The 20,589-nt window shown below is 33.7% G+C and overlaps 1 protein-coding gene across 1 annotated transcript; it reads left to right on the top strand.

The window, feature by feature from the left end:
• The first annotated feature begins 3,180 nt into the window (after positions 1-3,180).
• LOC115231547 (general transcription factor II-I repeat domain-containing protein 2A-like) lies at positions 3,181-14,098 on the top strand. The gene is made up of 4 exons (XM_029801549.1): positions 3,181-3,876; positions 4,584-4,839; positions 6,429-6,593; positions 13,947-14,098. Exons 1-4 carry the CDS (start codon positions 3,181-3,183, stop codon positions 14,096-14,098), a joined length of 1,269 nt encoding a protein of 422 aa, XP_029657409.1.
• Positions 14,099-20,589: the final 6,491 nt, after the last annotated feature.

Genomic DNA, 20,589 nt, shown 5'->3' with positions numbered 1-20,589 from the left:
TTTAGAAAGTTCTATTCCCATTATGGATATTATTGAACACAACGATATATTTTTTCCCTTTGATGCAGGTTGATATAGAATCGGATCATGATTTACATTAATATAAAAAAGAATGAAATAAGAATCAACAACCAAAAGCACAACAACACAAGTTGCATCCCAAATCAGGGACTTGCCTTTCCTGGAAGGGAAGGTAGTCATCCAGGACGCTTTCCTGCACTCCGACCGAGACCGACTGGCTCTAGAGTGGAGGGGAAACCTGCCGACTCTAGTGCCTTTTTGATGACGTCATTGAGGTGAGTGTGGCGAGGAATTCTGCCAGCACTCTTCTTGTACGATGAATATGCAAATTTGACAATTAAGTCATTTTCCCTGAACAATTTTGCATCTTCAATATCATTTTCATCAAGAAAATTCATATATGCATTGTGTGTTATATTTTTTGAATTTGTCTTGAGGAATTAATTCGTAAAAATTAATAATGGACGCATTTTTGAACAATGCCGCCAGTTCTATATCATGTTGTAAATTAATGAGTTCTAGTTGAAACTTTGCAGGCGCATCCTTAATTTCCACGCTGAATTAACCTTAAGAATGAATAATTGAATTTAAAAATCCTGGGGGCTGCATTTGAGAACCGCTGGTCTAATCCAACCGGCCCCGGGACAGAAGGGAATTCAGCGGCGTTGAGCGCGCGCTTAACAATATTATTCAAGACAGCATGCCTGGGTATTCAACCGGCACTGAGGCGACAAGAGAGGGGGTGTAGGCTTCTCCTGTCAATGATTTTACCGCATCTGCACTGATGTGACTGCCAAATCTCGATCCCAATGCGTAGACACAAACCAATGTGATTATCTGATTAAATCTTTCAACTATCCCCTGACTCTGGGAATTGTTGGGTCGTCCATGAATTTAAACAATTTTGTACTCTTGACGGAGTTTTCTTATATGGTCATTCTCGAATTCCGTACCATTGTCTGATTGCACGTATTTACAAGGGCTGTGATCCATAAAAATTTCTTCTAATTTATTGGCAGCTTCTCTTCCTTCCACAACTTCAAGATGTTTACGTCGATGTGTTCGTTCAGATTCTCTCTTTTAGTGTGTATATATTGGAATCCATAAAGACTTTTTGTACTACTTTCATACCAACTTCATATCAACATCGTTAGCCTATTTTTTTTGCTTAACCATTTTTTCCGCTCCTTTGTCGGATGATTTTATTATTACACAACGATCTTCTGTTACTTTAAATATCCATTTTGAATATTTTAGTTCGATCTCTGGATTGATTTCTGTATTATTCCAGCTTGGCTAAATTTCTCCCGTTTTTGTGAATAATACTATTGTCATTTCCTTCAATAGAAATCATTCCATTGGGTAATATTTCAATAATACGATAAATTTCAACGTTCAAATGTTCATTTAAAGCGCCTTTACGTGTTTTCTTATTGTTGTCTACATGTACTCTTCTAATAACTTTGTCTCCAATTTTAAAAATTGGAATGTCATTATTCCACATTCGCTTTTTTATGATCGTTTTCAGTACGAGCATTGACTGGCATGGGCGCAGAAGCCATAAGGACATTAAAAAGCGTGGGACTCACCACATTCCCTGAGGGACCCCGCGAAGGACTGTTGTGATTTTAGAAAAGACCCCCTGATGCCGCACGACCTGTCCGCGAGATTCAAGGAACCCTGACAGCCAGGCGCCTTAGATACGGAGAAACCCCCATGTGGCGAGCGAGCTCCGGATGCCGTCGTGCCACACCCAGTCGAAGGCCTTTTCAATGTCAAGACTAACCAACATACCACACTCTTTCTTCTGGAGGGCGCACTTCATCTCAGTGGACACCTTCCACAAGCAGTCTCCATACGAACGACTCTCCCTGAAGCTCTATTGGAACTCGGGAGGTGAAAAAATTGGACATCTTAACGTGTGAAGGATCTTGAGGACGGAAAAGTGGTTTCTCAGGTGGAAAATGCTTGATTTCATATAATTTCGGCATCAGAAATTAACAAAAGAAAAACGAAATGCATCGTCGACTAATGAATGACCCTCGTTAGTACGAAAAATTCAAATCGACTTTCCCTTGGGATTTCTTGTGAAAAGCAATTCGAACAAGAACTTGATTTGATGACAATTTGAATTCGGATATTGCATTCTCGCTATAATGCCTCCCGTCGTTTTTCATTTGCAGCTTGATCATTTTCTTAATTATTTCATCAATGTCTGTATTCTTTCTGATATTCAATGACTGAGGTGACTCTATGAGATTTCTAAATGATGTATTGTTGACTACACCGTATTCAACTGACAAGGCAATGCAACACGCTTCCCTGATCACATTGTCACTTGTATTGTCCTACATGTTTTTCCAAAATGATATTGATTCAGTTATTGGATCCGGGAAAGCTCTGACAACAAAACGATTCAAATTTGTTTCTCCGGGTCCCCCTAGACATGCATCTGTGAACAACCACAGTAACATGTAGTTTTCTTTCAAAAGACATCCTTCCTCTCTGTCAATTCCAATTTTTTGACACAATTACTGATAGTTTCTTGTTTCACACTTACCAAGTTTTGTGAAATAACAATATTGCATGTCTAAGATTAACAAAAAAGCCCAATGATAATCAATCAAGCGAGTTCATATAATCAACCACTAATTTTTTTCTGTAATGATGTTTTAGATTTTTTTATTATTCCTGCATCCATTGATTGAAGATGAGCAGTTGAGTTCTTTGGAAGTTTATAACTTCAATGTTTGAAAAATTGTTCTTCAAAATGTGACCTGGCGCCTCATAAAGAAGTAAATAAAATTTTTTGATTTCTTGCTGTGCTCAATAACAAAAGTTGTCATTTTAATTGATCCAGTTCATTAAAACATAAAGCAACAGTTATTCGAACTTTAGATTGTTTTACGCCAGGGCTGGCCAACCCAAGGCCCGCGATGGAGTTTGGTGCGGCCCGCGAGAGAAATTTTGTATGTAGTTAACCTATAAATACATTCAAGATAAATTTTTCTTAAGTTTAATAAATAAAGATAAATTTTATAAGTTTAATAAATTTTAAAGTTTATCTATTTTTGTAGCTGTTATCAATATGAAGAAAAGGAAAATTTTGAAGAAAACAGGCAATTCAGCAATCATTGGGAAGAAGATTACTTTTTTATAATGCATAATTCCAAGCCAACATGTTTAATTTGCAAGGAGAAAGTATCGGTGGTGAAAGAGTACAATGTAAGAAGACATTATGAAACAAAGCATTCCGAATACGCGAAATTTAGTAAGGAATTGAAAACAAGGAAACTGGATTCGCTTAAATCTGAATTGAGAAATCAGCAAAGACTATTAAATTCATCGATACACTCTTCTTCTGATACTGTTAAAGCAAGCTACTCTGTTGCAATGATAATTTCAAAGAGAATGAAATCATTTTCGGATGGAGAATTCGTAAAAGAGTGTTTGGATGCTGTCGTGAAAGACATTTTGCCAGATAAAACTAAAAAGTTTTCAAACATTAGCTTGTCACGTCAAACCATATGTCGCAGGGTTAATGACATTTCAAATGAAATTGTGGTGACTTTGCGTGATCAAATAAAATATTTCAAAAGTTATTCTTTGGCCTTTGACGAATGCACGGATATATCAGACACGTCTCAACTTGTAGTATATATTCGTGGAGTTACCGAATCTTTTCAAGTGAAACAAGAAATGCTTAACCTTGTCAGTTTGAAAGATACTACAAAGGGCGAAGATATTTTCCAAGCTGTTATGAAATGTTTATCCGACAATGGAGCGAATTTAGAGACCCTTGCTGGATTGACAACAGATGGGGCGCCGGCTATGATTGGAAGAAATAAAGGAGTTGTAAAGCTAATAATGGATGAGATGGAGTCAAGAAGCATAAAAAATGATTTATTTGTAATACACTGCTTGATACATCAACACAATTTGTGCGCGCAAGTGTTGTCTATGAACCATGTTATGAGTGTGGTTGTAAGAACTATAAACTTCATTCGTTCTCATGCACTTCAACATCGCCAGTTTAAAGAATTATTGAACGAGTTATATTCTCACTATGGTGATCTTGTGTATTTTTCCAATGTCAGATGGCTGAGTCGCGGAAAATGTTTAAAACGTTTTTTCGACTTGAGAGAAGAAATCAAAAGTTTTATGATGCATAAGAAAATGACATTAACTGAATTAAATGATGAAGAATGGATGCTAGATCTGTGCTTTTGGTAGATATAACCGAAAAAATTAATCAATTAAACAAGGAGTTACAAGGACAGGATAATTTGATTACTAATGCATGCCATCAAGTCAAAGCATTTCGAATGAAATTGTCATTGTTTGAATGTCAAATAAGAAATGGAAATGATCAACATTTTCCAACGCTAAATCAATTTAAAATCAGCCATTGTAAAAATTTCTTCAAGTACGCTGATGAAATAAAAAATCTTGCTGCAGCATTTGACAGTCGATTCTCGGAACTAAAAAAATATGAGAAAATGTTTGAAACATTTTCTTCTCCATTTCATGTTGACGTTTCTATTGTTTCAAATACGTTGCAGACGGAAATAATTGACCTACAGTGCAACAGTGAACTAAGACTTGTTTATCCTACTATATCCAAAATTGACTTTTATAACAAATATGTGACTGCAGAAAAATATCCCAACTTAAGAATTTTTGCACAAAGAGTTGTAAGCTCCTTTGGATCTACTTACGTATGTGAATCATTCTTTTCGAAATTAAAGTTTAGTAAAAGTAGATATAGATCTTCTTTAACAGATAAAAACTTAGAAAACCAATTAAGATGTGCAACTAGTAATTGTGAAGTTGATTTGAAAAAATTAAGTGAAGATAAAGAAAAACAGATTTCTCATTGATACGTATAATTGGACTGAATGCTATTTTACTAAATAAAATCTTATCTGTGTTGTTTTGATATCTATCCTTAGTATGTACATGTATATGCGGCCCGCGGAAAGGATTCATTTGGACAAAGTGGCCCGCGATGCGATTTGGGTTGGCCAGGCCTGTTTTACGCCTTTTCTTTACTTAATAAAATCGTTATTGTAGGAAATGCTTGAAAAAAGGTCCTGTTTCATCCACATTTAGTATAACCTCTCGGTCAATTAATCCGAAATTCTATTAATTCTAGCGTTCGGATTGCGGATTATTGAATTTTCGGAGCATTGAATCAAATTTGGCAGGAAAAAGCTAGAACATTTATAATTTCAATTAAAAAAATTCGGATTATTGAAGTTCGGATTAACAAGGGTTGACTGTATGTTGTTTCTGAAGAATTAAATAATTCAATCATCTTAGCAACGTATCTTTGGCCCGGGATATGTCAGATTACAAAAAAATGCTTGACGGAATACATTAACGTAAAATAATTGATTTGTCTGGCAAGTAATATGAAAGGGACATCATTAATTAATATGAGGAGGAACCAACGGTTATAAAAACCCTCATCAGAACAAAAAGTAGCCGTTTGTTTGAGAAAGACATTATCTGAACAAGGAGGAGTACGAAGCTATCTAAAGTGAGACTCTAAATCTCGAGGATGTTTTTAAAAAAACGTGGTGAAATTAGCAAAGATGCGAAACTCAAAGCCTGGAAGGCTAAACCTTTTTAAAAGAAATTCAATCCAGATTAAATACGTTTAGGATAAAATGCAGCATTCGGTCACTGCCACAGTCCGCACAAAAAGTGAAAAGATCGTTCAGAAAAAGATTTTTTTGACTGAACAAGAGGCTAAAGCACTGGATGAAGGGAAGGTCACGTTAGAGGAGATTATGAGGAAAAAACATTTTTGAGCAAAACGCAAGTTAATCGACTGAAAACAAGAAAAAACAGTAAAATCAAAGGAAAGTCATAAAACAGCAATTTTTATATCAAAAGGTCCTCAACACAGCAACTACTCGGAAAAAAGTGGTCGACTTATCAAAAAAAAGTTGTCATTGACCAAAGAGGAATCAAAGGCACTAGAAGAAGGAAAATTAACAATCGAGAACATTATGAAAAAACGAAATCTACTTGCCTCAGATGAAAAATCTTAAATTGAAAGCAAAAACGCATCACATAAACTGAAAGAAAGCTAAAAAAAATATTCACAAGAAGTCGATGAAAAAACTGGTGACAATAACCGTGAGGACCAAATCTGGAAGAGTGTAGAATTCCCAAAAGATGTTTAGTTGGTTAAAAAGGAGATGATCATGACAGCAAAAGAGTACGACAATTATGTGAATATTGGAGAGCAGAAGAAGGTCCTCCGTGAGTTGTTGGCCTTGGATAACAATATTGAGATAATAAACGTTTCAAAAAAATTAATTGTGAAAATTAATTCAAATAAATGTATTTCAATATGGATGTAACTTTTTCGGTCTTTTATTAAATATTCATTTCAGAACGAGAGCATCGAAGACAGGCCAATAAACGAATTGCTCAACTCCAACAAATTTTTTGGATATCAGTAATACTCAATTTGATTTTCAGTGAACAAAATGCAACGATCACGTTGAATTTCCGGAAGTCGAGGACAACTGCCTGGTCAGAAGTGTCTCTGAAGACTTGTAAGAACGTATCTTCTCGTTCGAGAGAGGTCACTTTGGTGTTATCCACAGAAGACATGACAATACGACTCATTACAAGCTGGTAGACTTGACAAAGATCGAACGAATCGCGAAAGGATTTCTTTCATAAAATTTTTCAAAGAAATCAGTGATTGACGGGAATTAATGCCCGAGGTTGTGTTGAGTGTAGACTGCCATGTTTGTCATAAAAAAATCTTTTCGTCAATCTCGAGTTGGAACAAAAAAATACGCCATGAAGGTTGTCTGCTATCCAAAATGGGCAGGTTATAAAAATTGGACTCGAGCGAAATCTGTTTCAGGAAATTCACAGTCCTGGCGGCCTTGGTCGAACGAGTGATACAAATGGAATGAGGAAGTCATAAATTCACAAACTAGCGCTTACTGCCGAGATTTTATCTAGTTGTGCCGACTGTACGACATTGAGCGTAAAATGAATTTGTACTATTCGCTTTTCTACTGATATACGACGGAATTGTACAACCATAATTAAATCACGGCGTCCTTTTTGAGAATAGAATTGCTCGCGGGGGGTTGACGGTGTCTGAACAGAAGTATTTGCTCAAAGTTATGCCTCCAAACAAACGATATGAGGTAGAAGGTTAAAACAGTTTAGATTTCTTTTTTGGATTATATTGTGTAAATTCCACTATTCATGTCAATTCATGAACGGATAAATAGAAACTCGCTTGATTTGGGCGTGAGGTTCTATTCTGATGAGACAGGACGGCCAATTTCGGAAAGGAGTCAGAGGGATTTCAATCCTCTTGATTTTTCATCAAGTCGATATACACGATTTTATGAGGAGTATAACAAAATTATTCTTCAGTGTGTGAAGAATGTAAACGTGGGAAAGTCCCTTTTTTAAATATCTAATTTATTAATAAAACTAATAAAATTTAATGCACGTTATTAAATAAATTCACATTTTATTGACAGGGGTGGAATATTTATGTCTGGTCCATAGTATGTCTGAGTTGGTTACTAATTATTTGATGGCGTACAACCTCTTCATTTGTACAGAGCACTGCTGTATAACACTACCAGAAAAGTTTCCGACACATATTTTGACATTGATTGAAGTACTCTATTTAAAAAACCGTAAAACTTTTTTAATCCTGATACAAATTGCTACTATAAGATTGAGGCTAAATCTGAAGATGTGAACCCATGGAAGGTCCTAAATTTTAAAGTCAAAAAGCTCTCATCTGTTGTCCAAAAACACTATCCTTCTGTAGTTTTATATAATAACTAGCTCGGCAGCTCGCTTCGCTCACCGCGACCTAGCTCCTGCGGAGGGCCTGTTTCATCAAACAACTATAAGTTTATGTAGATGTATAAAACTACCTGGTTTAATGTAACCCTATTCTATCGCCTGTTGATAAACGATGTTTGTCGTCCGTCCTTCCTTGGCATATATGAATAAATTTTCTCTTCTGCCTACCCTCGAACATCCCACATACAGCTGTCCATGTGAAAAACACTCACTCTCTAAAAATAACCCAACTACCTTTAATGACTGTCCCTGGGCCTTGTTTATTGTCATTGCAAACTTTTTTTTTCATTTTTTGTGGTTTATTTTTTTTATATTTAATTTTTTCATTTTTCCTTTGTAATTTCCTTTTTTTTCTTTTTTTATTTTTTACTGGCGGAAATGGGGCAGGGGGAGATGCGGCAGGCGGAAATGCGGCAGGCAAGAAAGCGACACACAAAAAAGATTTAATTAATTACCTTATTAAGCTGACCGTTTTTTCTTCAGCTTCGTTTTTCCTCCTTCGGTTATCTATTTAAAAAATTATTTTTGAATAATAAAAAAGTTTAGGAAAAGAGGCATACCGAAAATAAATTCTATCTTTACGAAAAACTCAAGTAAATAGTTAATATTTTTACGCAAATTCTTCTGATTGCGCTGTCAATTGGTGGTAAATTGTGTTAATAATTGTGCTAATGTGGTTTCAACTATCAAAGTGTATTTCAAAATCTGTTAATTGCACACTCTATTCAAGGTCGTGCGTCAATTGGTGGTAAATTGTGTTAATGATTGTGCTAATGTGGTTTCAACTATCAAAGTAGTTTTTCAAAATCTGTTAATTGCACACTCTATTCAAAGTCGTGCAATCTGTGATTGCACATTCTGTCAAAGTCAAATATGATAATAGCTTTAATTTTGATTCATGGTCGATAATGATATATGCATTTAATTTTAAAGAGAAAAACATAGGATGAATTGAATTTCTTTATCGCGAATAATTGGGAGTTCATCATTGTTAATATTCTCGCTGTCGTTTTCATCAAGGATATTCTTAATACGTGAGATTTTTGCCTTGAAGGTTTTAATGGACCTCATCATGAATGTCGAGGACATTCGCGTTGTTCATTTTAATCAAAATGCAGAAAATAATTTTTTGATTTTTTGGGGGAAAGGTTTTAAGGACTTCATCATGTAAGTCGAGGACATTGTAGTTGTTCATTTTAACCAAAATGCAGAAAATTTTTTTAATTTTTTTTGGGGGGGAAGGTTTTAAGGACTTCATCATGTAAGTCGAGGACATTGTAGTTGTTCATTTTAACCAAAATGCAGAAAATTTTTTTTTAATTTTTTTGGGGGGAAGGTTTTAAGGACTTCATCATGTAAGTCGAGGACATTGTAGTTGTTCATTTTAACCAAAATGCAGAAAATTTTTTTTTAATTTTTTTGGGGGGGAAGGTTTTAAGGACTTCATCATGTAAGTCGAGGACATCGTAGTTGTTCATTTTAACCAAAATGCAGAAAATTTTTTTTTAATTTTTTTGGGGGGGAAGGTTTTAAGGACTTCATCATGTAAGTCGAGGACATTGTAGTTGTTCATTTTAACCAAAATGCAGAAAATTTTTTTTTAATTTTTTTGGGGGGGAAGGTTTTAAGGACTTCATCATGTAAGTCGAGGACATTGTAGTTGTTCATTTTAACCAAAATGCAGAAAATTTTTTTTTAATTTTTTTGGGGGGGGAAGGTTTTAAGGACTTCATCATGTAAGTCGAGGACATTGTAGTGGTTCATTTTAACCAAAATGCAGAAAATTTTTTTTTTAATTTTTTTGGGGGGGAAGGTTTTAAGGACTTCATCATGTAAGTCGAGGACATTGTAGTTGTTCATTTTAACCAAAATGCAGAAAATTTTTTTTTTAATTTTTTTGGGGGGGAAGGTTTTAAGGACTTCATCATGTAAGTCGAGGACATCGTAGTTGTTCATTTTGACCAAAACGCAGAAAAATTTTTTTTAATTTTTTTTGGGGGAAGGTTTTAAGGACCTCATCATGTAAGTCGAGGACATCGTATTGCCAATTTGAAGTTGGTGTGCACACACAGACAGACAGACAGACAGACACACAGACAGACACACAGACAGACAGACAGACAGACAGACACACACCATACCATTTTATTATTAAGATAATAAATTAATAAATTTGTAAATGATATTATCCAATCCGAATGCGAAATGTCTTTGGAAAATGTTTTTATCAATTCAGCTATAACATTCGAAAAACAAAAAGCCCCAAATTTGTCCCCCTAAAATTACAAAAGAAAATAGATCGAGAGTGGAAGGTGGGCCCTACATTTCTCTCTCCAGACGGAGACATCCTGCTCCACTACGTCTCTGGTCACGCCCATTTTTACAAGGTTGACCGTGGTTTCTACATGAATCCGTTCCCTCCTATCGATTTTGCTTATTACGGAAACTATATCCGTGATGTTTGTTTTATTGCGGGCTGCCCCCTGTTGTCTCCCCGTCAGTCTTTGGAGGATCTTGTCATTGTGGTCATTTTACTCACAGTGGAGTGGATCGTCGTTGTTTTGGACAAGTCATGTCTTGTCGTTTCCAAAATTCAAATTCACGAGATAATGAACATCGGCTATTCGTTGGCCTGCAATAATAAATTGGCAATAGCCCATTTTGACTACCTTTTACTTTACGATTTTTCTGAAAACTACTTCAAGTCGACAAACGGACCCAATGGAGTCGCTTTTGAGGTTCGAGCCAATCCTTAAAAACAAGGGAGAACATATTTTTCACTCAGTCAGTTCACGTGACTCGACGGTTCAAATATATGACTTAAGATGTAATGGAAACAAGAAATGCGTCCATTTTATTTTTAAGAGATTTTTCGGTTCTCGTAATCAGCAATATCAGTTGGAGGCAAGGACGAGTCCTCTAGTGCTGTGTGGATCTCATTCTCAGTTGTTTTCTTATGATTTGCTTTTCCCTTCTCGTATTTTGTGAACGTTCCGAGGCCATTCTAGTTCGAAGTTTAAGGGGAGTATTTTTGAATATTAAGAGAGTTGTAATTTGGTCACTTCTGATAGTATTGTGGTGATATTGTGGAAGTTGATGAGTTTGGGTATGCGAGGATATGGTCACTCGAGGGACAAAATGCACAGGTGGTTTTACTCCCTTTACATGTCGACCAATTTACAAATGTTCATCTGAGGAGCGTGATTGGTGGAGTGATTTGTCGTCCTAGACTTTATTTTACATCTCGAAATCGACTGTAAAAAAGCGTATTTAAAGTTATATTTGACAAGGAAAGATCTTTGCAGAAATTTTTCTTAGAGCAATTCAAAGAGAAAATGTACAAGATCTTAATAATAAAATGGTGTGTATCTTTCTGTGTTTTTACACCAACTTCAAATTAAAAAAATACAAATAGATTGTCAAAATCCTTTCCCTTATAATTAAGCAAATAATGGAGAACAAGTCTTGAGTCCTCCATGAATTTTCTACTAAAAAATCTAACATATTAGGTATTCTTTCGGCGTGACGTGCTTTCCTCTTCTGCGCATATGTGTGGAATGCTCATCATTCTACGGAAACACCTGAAACGGCAATTGGAGATGAAACCCGTGCTATTCTAAAGGGTTTATGATTTTTTTAAACTAATAACATCTCAATTACGGATCGATAATGTTAAATTTTTATTAATTAAATGTACTTTGACTATGATAATAGCATTAATTTCAATTCATCTTAATAATAAAATGGTATGGCGTGTGTCTGTCTGTGCGCACAAACTTCAAATTAGCAAAATACAGATAAATTGTCTAAATTCTTTCTTTTTATAATTCGCCAATAATGGGGAACAAATTTAAAATTATGAGGTCCTCCAAAAATTTTTACTCTATAAACTGACATATCAAGAATATCTTCAATGATGAGGTCCTTAAAACCTTCTGACTAAAAAAATTAAAAAGTTTTTGGATTTTGCTTAAAATGAACAATAAGTATGTTCTCCACTCACATGATGAGGTCCTTGAAGCATTTCTTTAAGTAGTTCCGAGTAATAGACAAATCATTCTGGCATTGTCCCCTCAACCAAATTCTCTAAGATATTGCGAAGGCTCCTTCTGTGTATGGAGTCAAATGCATTGGATGCCACTAGCACCCTTTTCTTTTGATGTATTGCACAAAACCATTCATGTTTCCAAGCCACATCAGCAGTAGATCTTCCTGACCTGAAAATACTATATAGCTGCTAAATTATTTTATTTGAATTAATTTCTTATCATTTTATTTGTCTTTTAAGGGTGACATTAAATAAATTTTTTAAATGGAATTTAAATTGGCATTAAAAAAACAGCATTTAAAATAGCGTCGATAACATTTATAATACATTTTTTTAAAAATTAAAAAAATTATTATAATAGCACTTCTCGTAGAAATCTGAACAGAATAAATCATATTTCGACACATGCCAAACACGATATAATCTTCTTAACCATAGTTTTCCACCCTCCGCGGTTTTGGGCCTGCCTGTAGAGTTTTTCCAGGTCCTCACAGTTGTTTAGGGTTTTCCTCACGCAGAGTAGGTCTTGTTGCAGAACGGCTAGGAGTGTTATTCGGGGTCGTCCACGAAATTTTGGTCCATCAATTAAAAAATAATTATTCAAAAGATAATTTAATGTTAAAAAAATTGTGAAAAATAACATGACTGAATTCAAACAAAATGACAATATTAAATGGTATTTATTATATTGACGATATCCTGGTCATGGATACCTCAAAAAGGATATCGCAGTCTTGGAGACGACTGAAATCATACATTGCAACGCTAAAGATGTGGACTATAGAGAAGGGTTTGACCCTAGCACCGGAGAAGAGCACCATTTCATGGTTGCGGAGAGGGAGTCGCTATGCGGAGTCTTGTGCATATGCGATGAGTAGCTATGTGATGGATCTCTCGAAAAGAAAAAATCTTTCTTACCTGGGAGCAACCATTAACTGTCGTGGCTCGTACGTAGAGCATATAGCAAATCAGAGAAAGAGGAGTGTGAGGATCCTCAAAAGCTTAACCAGGTTCCATCTGGATCCGGAAACGTACATCTACGTATACAAAACGTGTGTGCAGCCAGTCCTCACATATGGCTACGAGGGCTGGTACGGTACGGAGGAGAGTGACTACCTGATCGAACAGTTGGAAAAGACAAGACGTTTCGCTATGAAATTGGCTTACGGAGTACAACTTGACGGAAGGTTAAAAGACTCACAAGAATCCTCTGTGCCCACGATCCGGATGGTCTTGGAGAATTGTCGTCAAACATGACTAGTATTGGGGATACGCATGGAAAGAGACACTTCGGTGCCTTGTTTTTATCTCCCCGCCGATGATTTCTTCCTTGTTTTTCTTTTTCTTTTCGCTCAATAAACACTATTCTATTCTATTCTATTTATTATATTTTTTAAATGTTATAAATTTATCGATTTAACGTTTAACACGTAATATTCTTTTAATTTGTTGTGGGTTTTTGTTTTTAATTTTTATTTCGCTCTTTCTTGGTATTAATGTCTTATTTTTATGATATTTTTGTTTTTTATTTGTTTGAAGATTAATTAAATTGACTACTGGTAAAATATCCTGAATAAAGTTTATTTTGCAAGTGAATTTATATTCATTTCATCAATTAATTAATCTCTATTCATATGGTTTTTTATAGTAAATTTATTTCTTTCTAATATTTTTTGTTTATTTGGATCTTTTTTTCAGTGTTTTATTGTTTATTTTTACAATCAATAACTATTGACCGAACAATAATTAAGAAATCAACTAACTAACGCCGAACTTTGCATCCCCCAGCGTAGTCTTTATTTACCTCTTGTCTTTATTTACCTTTTTAAAAGTTGTCTTTTTTAAAAGTAGTCTTTATTTACCTCTTGATTTGAAAAGTCAAAATTTTCGGAAGCTTATTAATACTTAAAAGCTTTGTACCCTTCACATAATTATTACAGCTATTGAATAAAGTTATCTAAATATAAAAACCTATCACAGAAGTATTTATTACTTCCATTAAAATGTTCAGCTTCAAAATATGCAGACATTGACTTTAGGAGCGACGAAGCATACTATAAAAACTTAAATTCTTATGATACTTTTATTGAAACAGAAAGATCCAAAAAACGGCCAAATTGTTTGGAAGAATGTCCACAACTTGCACAAAAAACTAAGAAATAATATAAAAATAGCAACCTTGACTTTGAAGAATACCTTCAAAAATTTTGGAAATGATATTTGTCTCCCGAGAATTAGAACTATAACAATTATTATTAACATACATATTATTATATTCAAAATTAATATTGTTATTCAGTTTTTCCAGAATGAATATTAAACATTCATGCGGGTCTTGTTGTTCATCGTCTTTCATCGTGTTGGAGAGATCTGTAATTAATTAAAACAAAATAAGTTACTTAATAAACATTGCAGAATTATATCTGGGTAAAAGGAGCAATTTAACTTTGTCTTGTCGATGTGTAATTTCATCGAGCATTCCAGACATTGTTCATTTTTTAATTTTTTTTGACCTGCAAATTTTAAATGAAAAATATAAACATAGATTAATATTTGGACTCGAATCATAAATTTGATAAAATGGCGGAGTGAAAATTAAAGTTTGTAATACGGTATTCAAATAGCAGTTGTTCTTTTTATTTATTAAGCCGGCTCCATATTGTCTGTTTTCTAGATACAGTAAAGTCTCTCGAATCCGCCAATTTCGGGGATCGGCAAAATCTGGCGGATTCGAGAATTTGGCGGATTCGAGAGACTTATCGATTTTTTAATCCATTAATAATTTAAATTATTAAGCCAAAATAATTAACTAAAAACAAAAAAATCAGTAAGTTTCGACTTGTTTCTTTTTAGAGTTTGGATCATTGAAGATCCAATGTTTTCAATATACTCAAGATTTTCTATATTAAAGAATTCTTCTTGATTGTAGAACTCTTTTAATTTGTTTAAAGCGATAAAAGCCTCGTTAATGGTAACAACTTTCTGACTTTGTTCACACGGTTCTTCGCTAATTTCTTGTTCTATTTTTTCTGAATTATTTAATTCAAGTTCTTCACTTTCATTATATTCAATCTCAATATAAAGACTTTCTTCTAACGGATCAATAATATCCATTTTTTCCAGAATATTCTCATAATTTTCAATTAAGGGATTTTCATAATTAATATTTTCATTGTTTTGAGTCCATTTTGCATGAATGGAACAATTTAAAATTAAGGAACTTTTTATTTTGTTCCAAGCATAATATGTAAATAATATTGAATCTTTTATGCTTAGTTGTTTGTGTGCAACATAGGGGTTTGTCCAGCTTCAATTTTTTGAATTATATTGGAAAATTTTAGAGAATTGAATTTACATTTATACGATTTAATTATGCCCTGATCTATGGGCTGTATAAAAGATGTTGTATTAGGTGGTAGAAATAACATCTCAATTTGTTTTAATTCAATCAATACCTAATGTAAATTTCATGAAATTCACCTTATGTGCAGGAGATTGATCTACAACAGCAAAATTTTTTCTATCTTGTTTTCGCAATTCCATTTTTCATTTTAATAGAAATTGATTAAAAATTCTTAGAAACAGGCAAGTTGTATATTGATTAGAAACAGGCAAGTTGTATTTTTTCGAAAAAATCTCAGAAATTTTAGTGAAGATAATTCATTATTTGTTTGAATAAACTTCAAAATCTCAATTTTTTGATTTTTTTTAGTCTTGTACAGTTACGTTTCATTAATATAACAAAAAAGACAGATGTAACGTGTTAATAAATTGATTATATATCAGTAAATTTAATTAAAAAAATTATTTAAAATTAGGACACATGGCGGATTCATTATAAAAAATATGGCGGATTCGAGAATTTGGCGGATTTGAGAATTTTTTCTAGGAAAAATGGCGGATAAGAGAATTTATTAATTATAATTGGCGGATTCGAGGGTATGGCGGATTCGAGAGTCGGCGGATTCGAGAGACTTTACTGTATTTATCCTTTTTTGCGTTTTTTTTCTTATTGAATTTTTCATTGAGTTACTACAATATGTTTTAAATCAAAGAGTATGTTTATTTTTTAAAATGAAAAAGGAACATTATAGTATTCAAAAATACACCCCTCGACATTAAAATTCGAACACTTAATTTTAAGCAAATTTTTAATCATTTTCAATAAAATAATTTATCTGAGCTTCTTTATTTGTATTATTCTAACTATTTTAATATTTAAATATATATTGAAACATATAATTTTAAAGAATAAAGCAAAAAACGAGAATTTCATGACAAAAAAACCGAACAAAATTTAATTAGTAGCTTGAATGCCTTCCTTTTCTGTTGTAAACTTCCAAACTACGATTTTACATTGAGCTAACAAGTTTTCTGATGAATTCCATTGGGATATTTTCCCAAATTTCCGATATTTTTTGCTTTAGATCAATTTTTGTACTTGTTCTGCTTTCTGAAGTATCACTTGAAAGAACGTTTTTAATGTGAGCCCAAATGTGTTCGATTGGGTTCATGTCAGGTGACTGAGGTGGCCAGTCGAGCAAATTAATATTTTGAGACGACATATATTCTTTAGTTGCCTTAGATGTGTGGCAAGGCGCATTATCTTGTTGGAATATACAGCAACATGTTCCACTTAATGCACTGAGAAAGTCTAGTCTTTTTGTGTTTTTTCGACAGATATGACCTTTTCGTAGGCTGAAACGTCGATATGTTCAGTCTTTTCAAATAGTTCCTCACTGTCTGTGATGTGACAGCAGTTCCCGTTTCAGAACGTAAAATTTCCAAACATTTTACGGAATTGAAATCAACGTCAGTTTTTTGTTCACGTTGAATTATTCCGAGATCATCAGAGTTAAGTTTAAATCTTCGTCCTGAGCCCTTTTTTCTCTGGAAGGAATCATTCATGGTGAAGTTTCGAATGACTCTCGAGATGGCACTCAGAGATCTTCCGGTCAAATTCTTATTTCCCGATATGACTTTCCGACTTTATAATACGTAATAATTTCTGCTTTTTCTTGTAATGTAAGTTGTAAACCATGTAACAAGAATCAGCACGTGTAATAAAATAAAAAATGGTTTAAAAACTCTGTAAAAATAGAGAATTTATTTTGTTCTCTTTTTATTTTGTTTGGACAAAACTGGATTTATTACGGTCCGAAATATAAGTTGTTTTTATTTTTTAAAGGCTAAAGTTATGTTTGTCTTCTAAAAATTCTATTTGTGTTAAAATAAATCAATCATTCAATAGAAAAAAATCGAGAAAATGAGTGTTCCGTTTTTTATTTGTATCGCTGTATAGTCGCTCAATCCCATTTTATTCGCAGAATCTTCAAGATTATTTGCCAGAATATTAATATATTCCCCAGAGTTCATTTTTCCATCAATAAAAACTAATTTCCCCATTCCGAAATACGAAAAACAGTCCCAAACAAGAACTTTCCCTCCACCAAACTTAAAACTAGGTATTATCTTCGCATATCTCAACTTATTTCCTTTTTTCTGTATTGATACATTCGTCTTGTCAGTTGATAATGATAAAAGAATCCTAATTTCATCTTGACTGAACTTGGGTGGCCTTCCAGATCCAGCCTTTCTGCACGTAATCCCGGTTTTTAGATATTTTTTAACAAAGTCCCAAACAGTTGTCTTCGGTATATTTACGATGTCCGAAATCATTTTATAGGAGAAATTTTGATTATATAAAGATATAATTTGTCCTTTTTTGAAATTATTAATTTCTGTCTAATAAAAATTGTATTCTGCAAGTTGAACAAAAATACCGTTCGGAATTCTTTGTCACTAGAAAACACGTTTCTGCTTTAATTTTGAAAATTATATGTTCGAATATATATTTAAATATATAAATAGTTAAAATAATACAAATAAAGAAGCTCAAATAAATTATTTTATTAAAAATGATAAAAAATTTGCTAAAAATTAAGTGTTCGGATTTTAATGTCGAGGGGTGTATAAAGTGTTTTTTTATATTTATTTAATCTTTAGAGTTCAAGTAAAGTTACTAAATGCCAGCTACTTACTTGGATTTGTGTATTTTGTGTAGACTCCTTTATATACTCAGAAAAGATTGTATAATTACTTCTTAAGTTAATTCCTATTTTTACTTTTGAAATCGGTGATTTACATGATGATATATTAGACACTCTGTTACATAAGAATCACGTTTCCTGTCGTTTCTTTTCCAACAATTAACAATACATGCCACATCTATCTTCTTTCAGCCCTTTGAAATTAGCACCATGACACGACGAAAGTTTGATTTGGAAATAGAATGTATAAAATCGTTTTCGAAATCTCGAAAACTCAAAAATTATATCAAAAGACTTGAATAATAATCTTACAAAACCTTGATTATTCTCATATCTAAAGGTTGTAAATAAAGCGTATATTTTTTGCTAAAAATAAAAATTCTATATTTAAACATTCAACAGTTTTATGGGATTCCACATTGTCAAGTAACAATAAATTATTGTACGACGCCCCAAAATGTTCATAATTTTGTTTTAATTTTTCATTTTATTTTGCTAAAATGTTATTTTAAAAAAGTGCCCCCCCCTGAAGCTTTCCTATGTTGCGTCAGACAGTAGCTCAATAACTAAGTTGAAGAGATGTATATTTTGTGTTTTGAAATCGGTGTACATAATTTTTAATAATATGCGGCATGAGCACCAGGTCACAATGGAAAATTTATACGCACATTGTTCTGATGTTTTAAGGAACGAAGAGAATCGACTGAATATTTTTTTAAACAGCTGCCTTTGGATAAACAAAAAAAACAAAATAGAAGGCCATCGTCAGCAATCCAGAACTCGATTTCCTGTTTATTTAAACAGTCGTTAATTCTTGGATTGAGAGAACGAGCAAATAGACAGGCAGTTTCCGCGGAATATCGCAAGGGAAATGTGCTGAAAAAGCCAGCTAGACTCACGTCTCTCGTGACTCTTCCTTGAGATCATTAAACCAATTTCCGAAAGTGACTCCAGGGCTTTTGGGCTGATTATCCCACTCGTCTCAAAAGCGAGGGGGACAAAAAGGCAGGTGTTCTATAATGAGGCGTACTTTGCGATTTTTTTCGTTTCGGCATGTGCTGAGGCTGAGCTAGGGCGGGAGGCAGAGTCGACATGTAATTATGTGTTGATTTGTTTACGCAAAAAGACTGACAATATTAAATGTTATTGATTTAATTTTTTTAATGTTCTAAATTTATCTAATTAATTACAATAAATTCTCATGTCCTAAATACGTCATTTTTTCTTGTGTTGTGATTGTGGTTGTTAATTTTTATTTTTTTCTTTTGCTTTCATATTTTATTTTTATATATTTTGTTTTTTCATTTGTTTGAAGATTAATTCATTGACTACTGGTAAAATATCACTGATAAATTTTATTTTGCAAGTCTATTCATTTTATTGATTAATTAATCTTCATTCATATGGATTTTTCCAATTATATTATTTCTTTTTAGTATTTTTTGTTTATCTCGATTTTTACTATTTTATTGTTATTTTTTATAGTTTATTCTAGTAAAATATGGATTTTACTTTTATTATTATTATTATTAGCACTGTCATAGGAACATAATGTAATTTAAACTAATTAAGTTCCCACATGTGCCACATATGAGACTATCTTTTCGGTCATAATTTTCCATGATGTGCGGTTGTATGCTATACTCCTGAGAGTATCTAGGTCGTCTCCATTTTTCAGTTGTCTTTTAACGCGTTGTAGTTCTTTTGAGATTACAATAGGTAATGTATTTCGTGGGCGTCCTCGGGACGCAGATCTTTCGTCCTTTGCGTAATATGATTCCATTGCCCAGTTAGCATAAACATCCTGGTCGAGTCTTAGAATGTGGCCCAATAGGCGCCAACGTGCTTCGGTAATGTCCACACTGACGGGTCTGCTGTTGCAGATATTGTATAGGGTGGAGTTCTTGATTTTCTTTGGCCAGTTGATGCCAATAAGAATTCTTAACTGTCTTCTATGGAATGCATCAAGAGATTTTGATTCAGACTCAGATATTCCCCATGTTCCTCCGTTGTACAAAAGTATGGGTTTAATAAAAGCATTGTATAATTTGGCACGTAAGGCCGTTCCAACCTCGCGGTTTCGTAGCCAAGTGGTCCGCAGTTTGTTAAGTGCAACAGTCGATAGCATCTTTCTCCTCATAATGTCTTCACTATCTCCTAAAAGAGTTCCAACTTTTTTCGAGTTTCGCCATTTTTCGTCTGTTCTATTTGCCTCCCGGTTGATTGTTACATATTCGGTTTTTTCTATGTTCACTTTTAAGAACCATTTTTCCAGTGCCTGAGGAGCAATGTTCAGCAGTTCTTCGAGTGTCGACTTATCATGAGACAAAAAGTCTACATCGTCGGCATATATCACTTCAGTTATTGAAGTAGTCTTCACTAGTTTTCTCAGATCTCTTAGTGCCGCTTCAAGATAGACAATGAATAGTACAGGTGATATTGAATCACCTTGGGGCGTTCCAATGCTTGTTTTGAAAGATCTTGATTGTACGGGTCCGATCTTCACCGTTAACTCGGTGTCTATAAGTAGTGCTCGAACCATTCTGATCGAGTCATTGTCAAGAATAGTTTTGAGGATCTCCATTAGCTTGTCTCTGCGGATTG

Source organism: Octopus sinensis, unplaced genomic scaffold (assembly GCF_006345805.1).
Source record: "Octopus sinensis unplaced genomic scaffold, ASM634580v1 Contig18731, whole genome shotgun sequence".
Taxonomy (NCBI): Eukaryota; Metazoa; Mollusca; class Cephalopoda; order Octopoda; family Octopodidae; genus Octopus; species Octopus sinensis.
The sequence above is the reverse complement of the archived record's forward strand: the minus strand, read 5'-3'. Positions and strand labels throughout refer to the sequence as shown.

Bases quoted from the DNA above. Each gene is read 5' to 3' on its own strand.
- LOC115231547 (XM_029801549.1), top strand. From the start codon at position 3,181: ATGCATAATTCCAAGCCAACATGTTTAATTTGCAAGGAGAAAGTATCG. The intron at 3,877-4,583 runs GTAAAGCTAATA...AATACGTTGCAG, and splicing joins TTGGAAGAAATAAAGGAGTT to ACGGAAATAATTGACCTACA. The intron at 4,840-6,428 runs GTAATTGTGAAG...TATTCATTTCAG, and splicing joins CCAATTAAGATGTGCAACTA to AACGAGAGCATCGAAGACAG.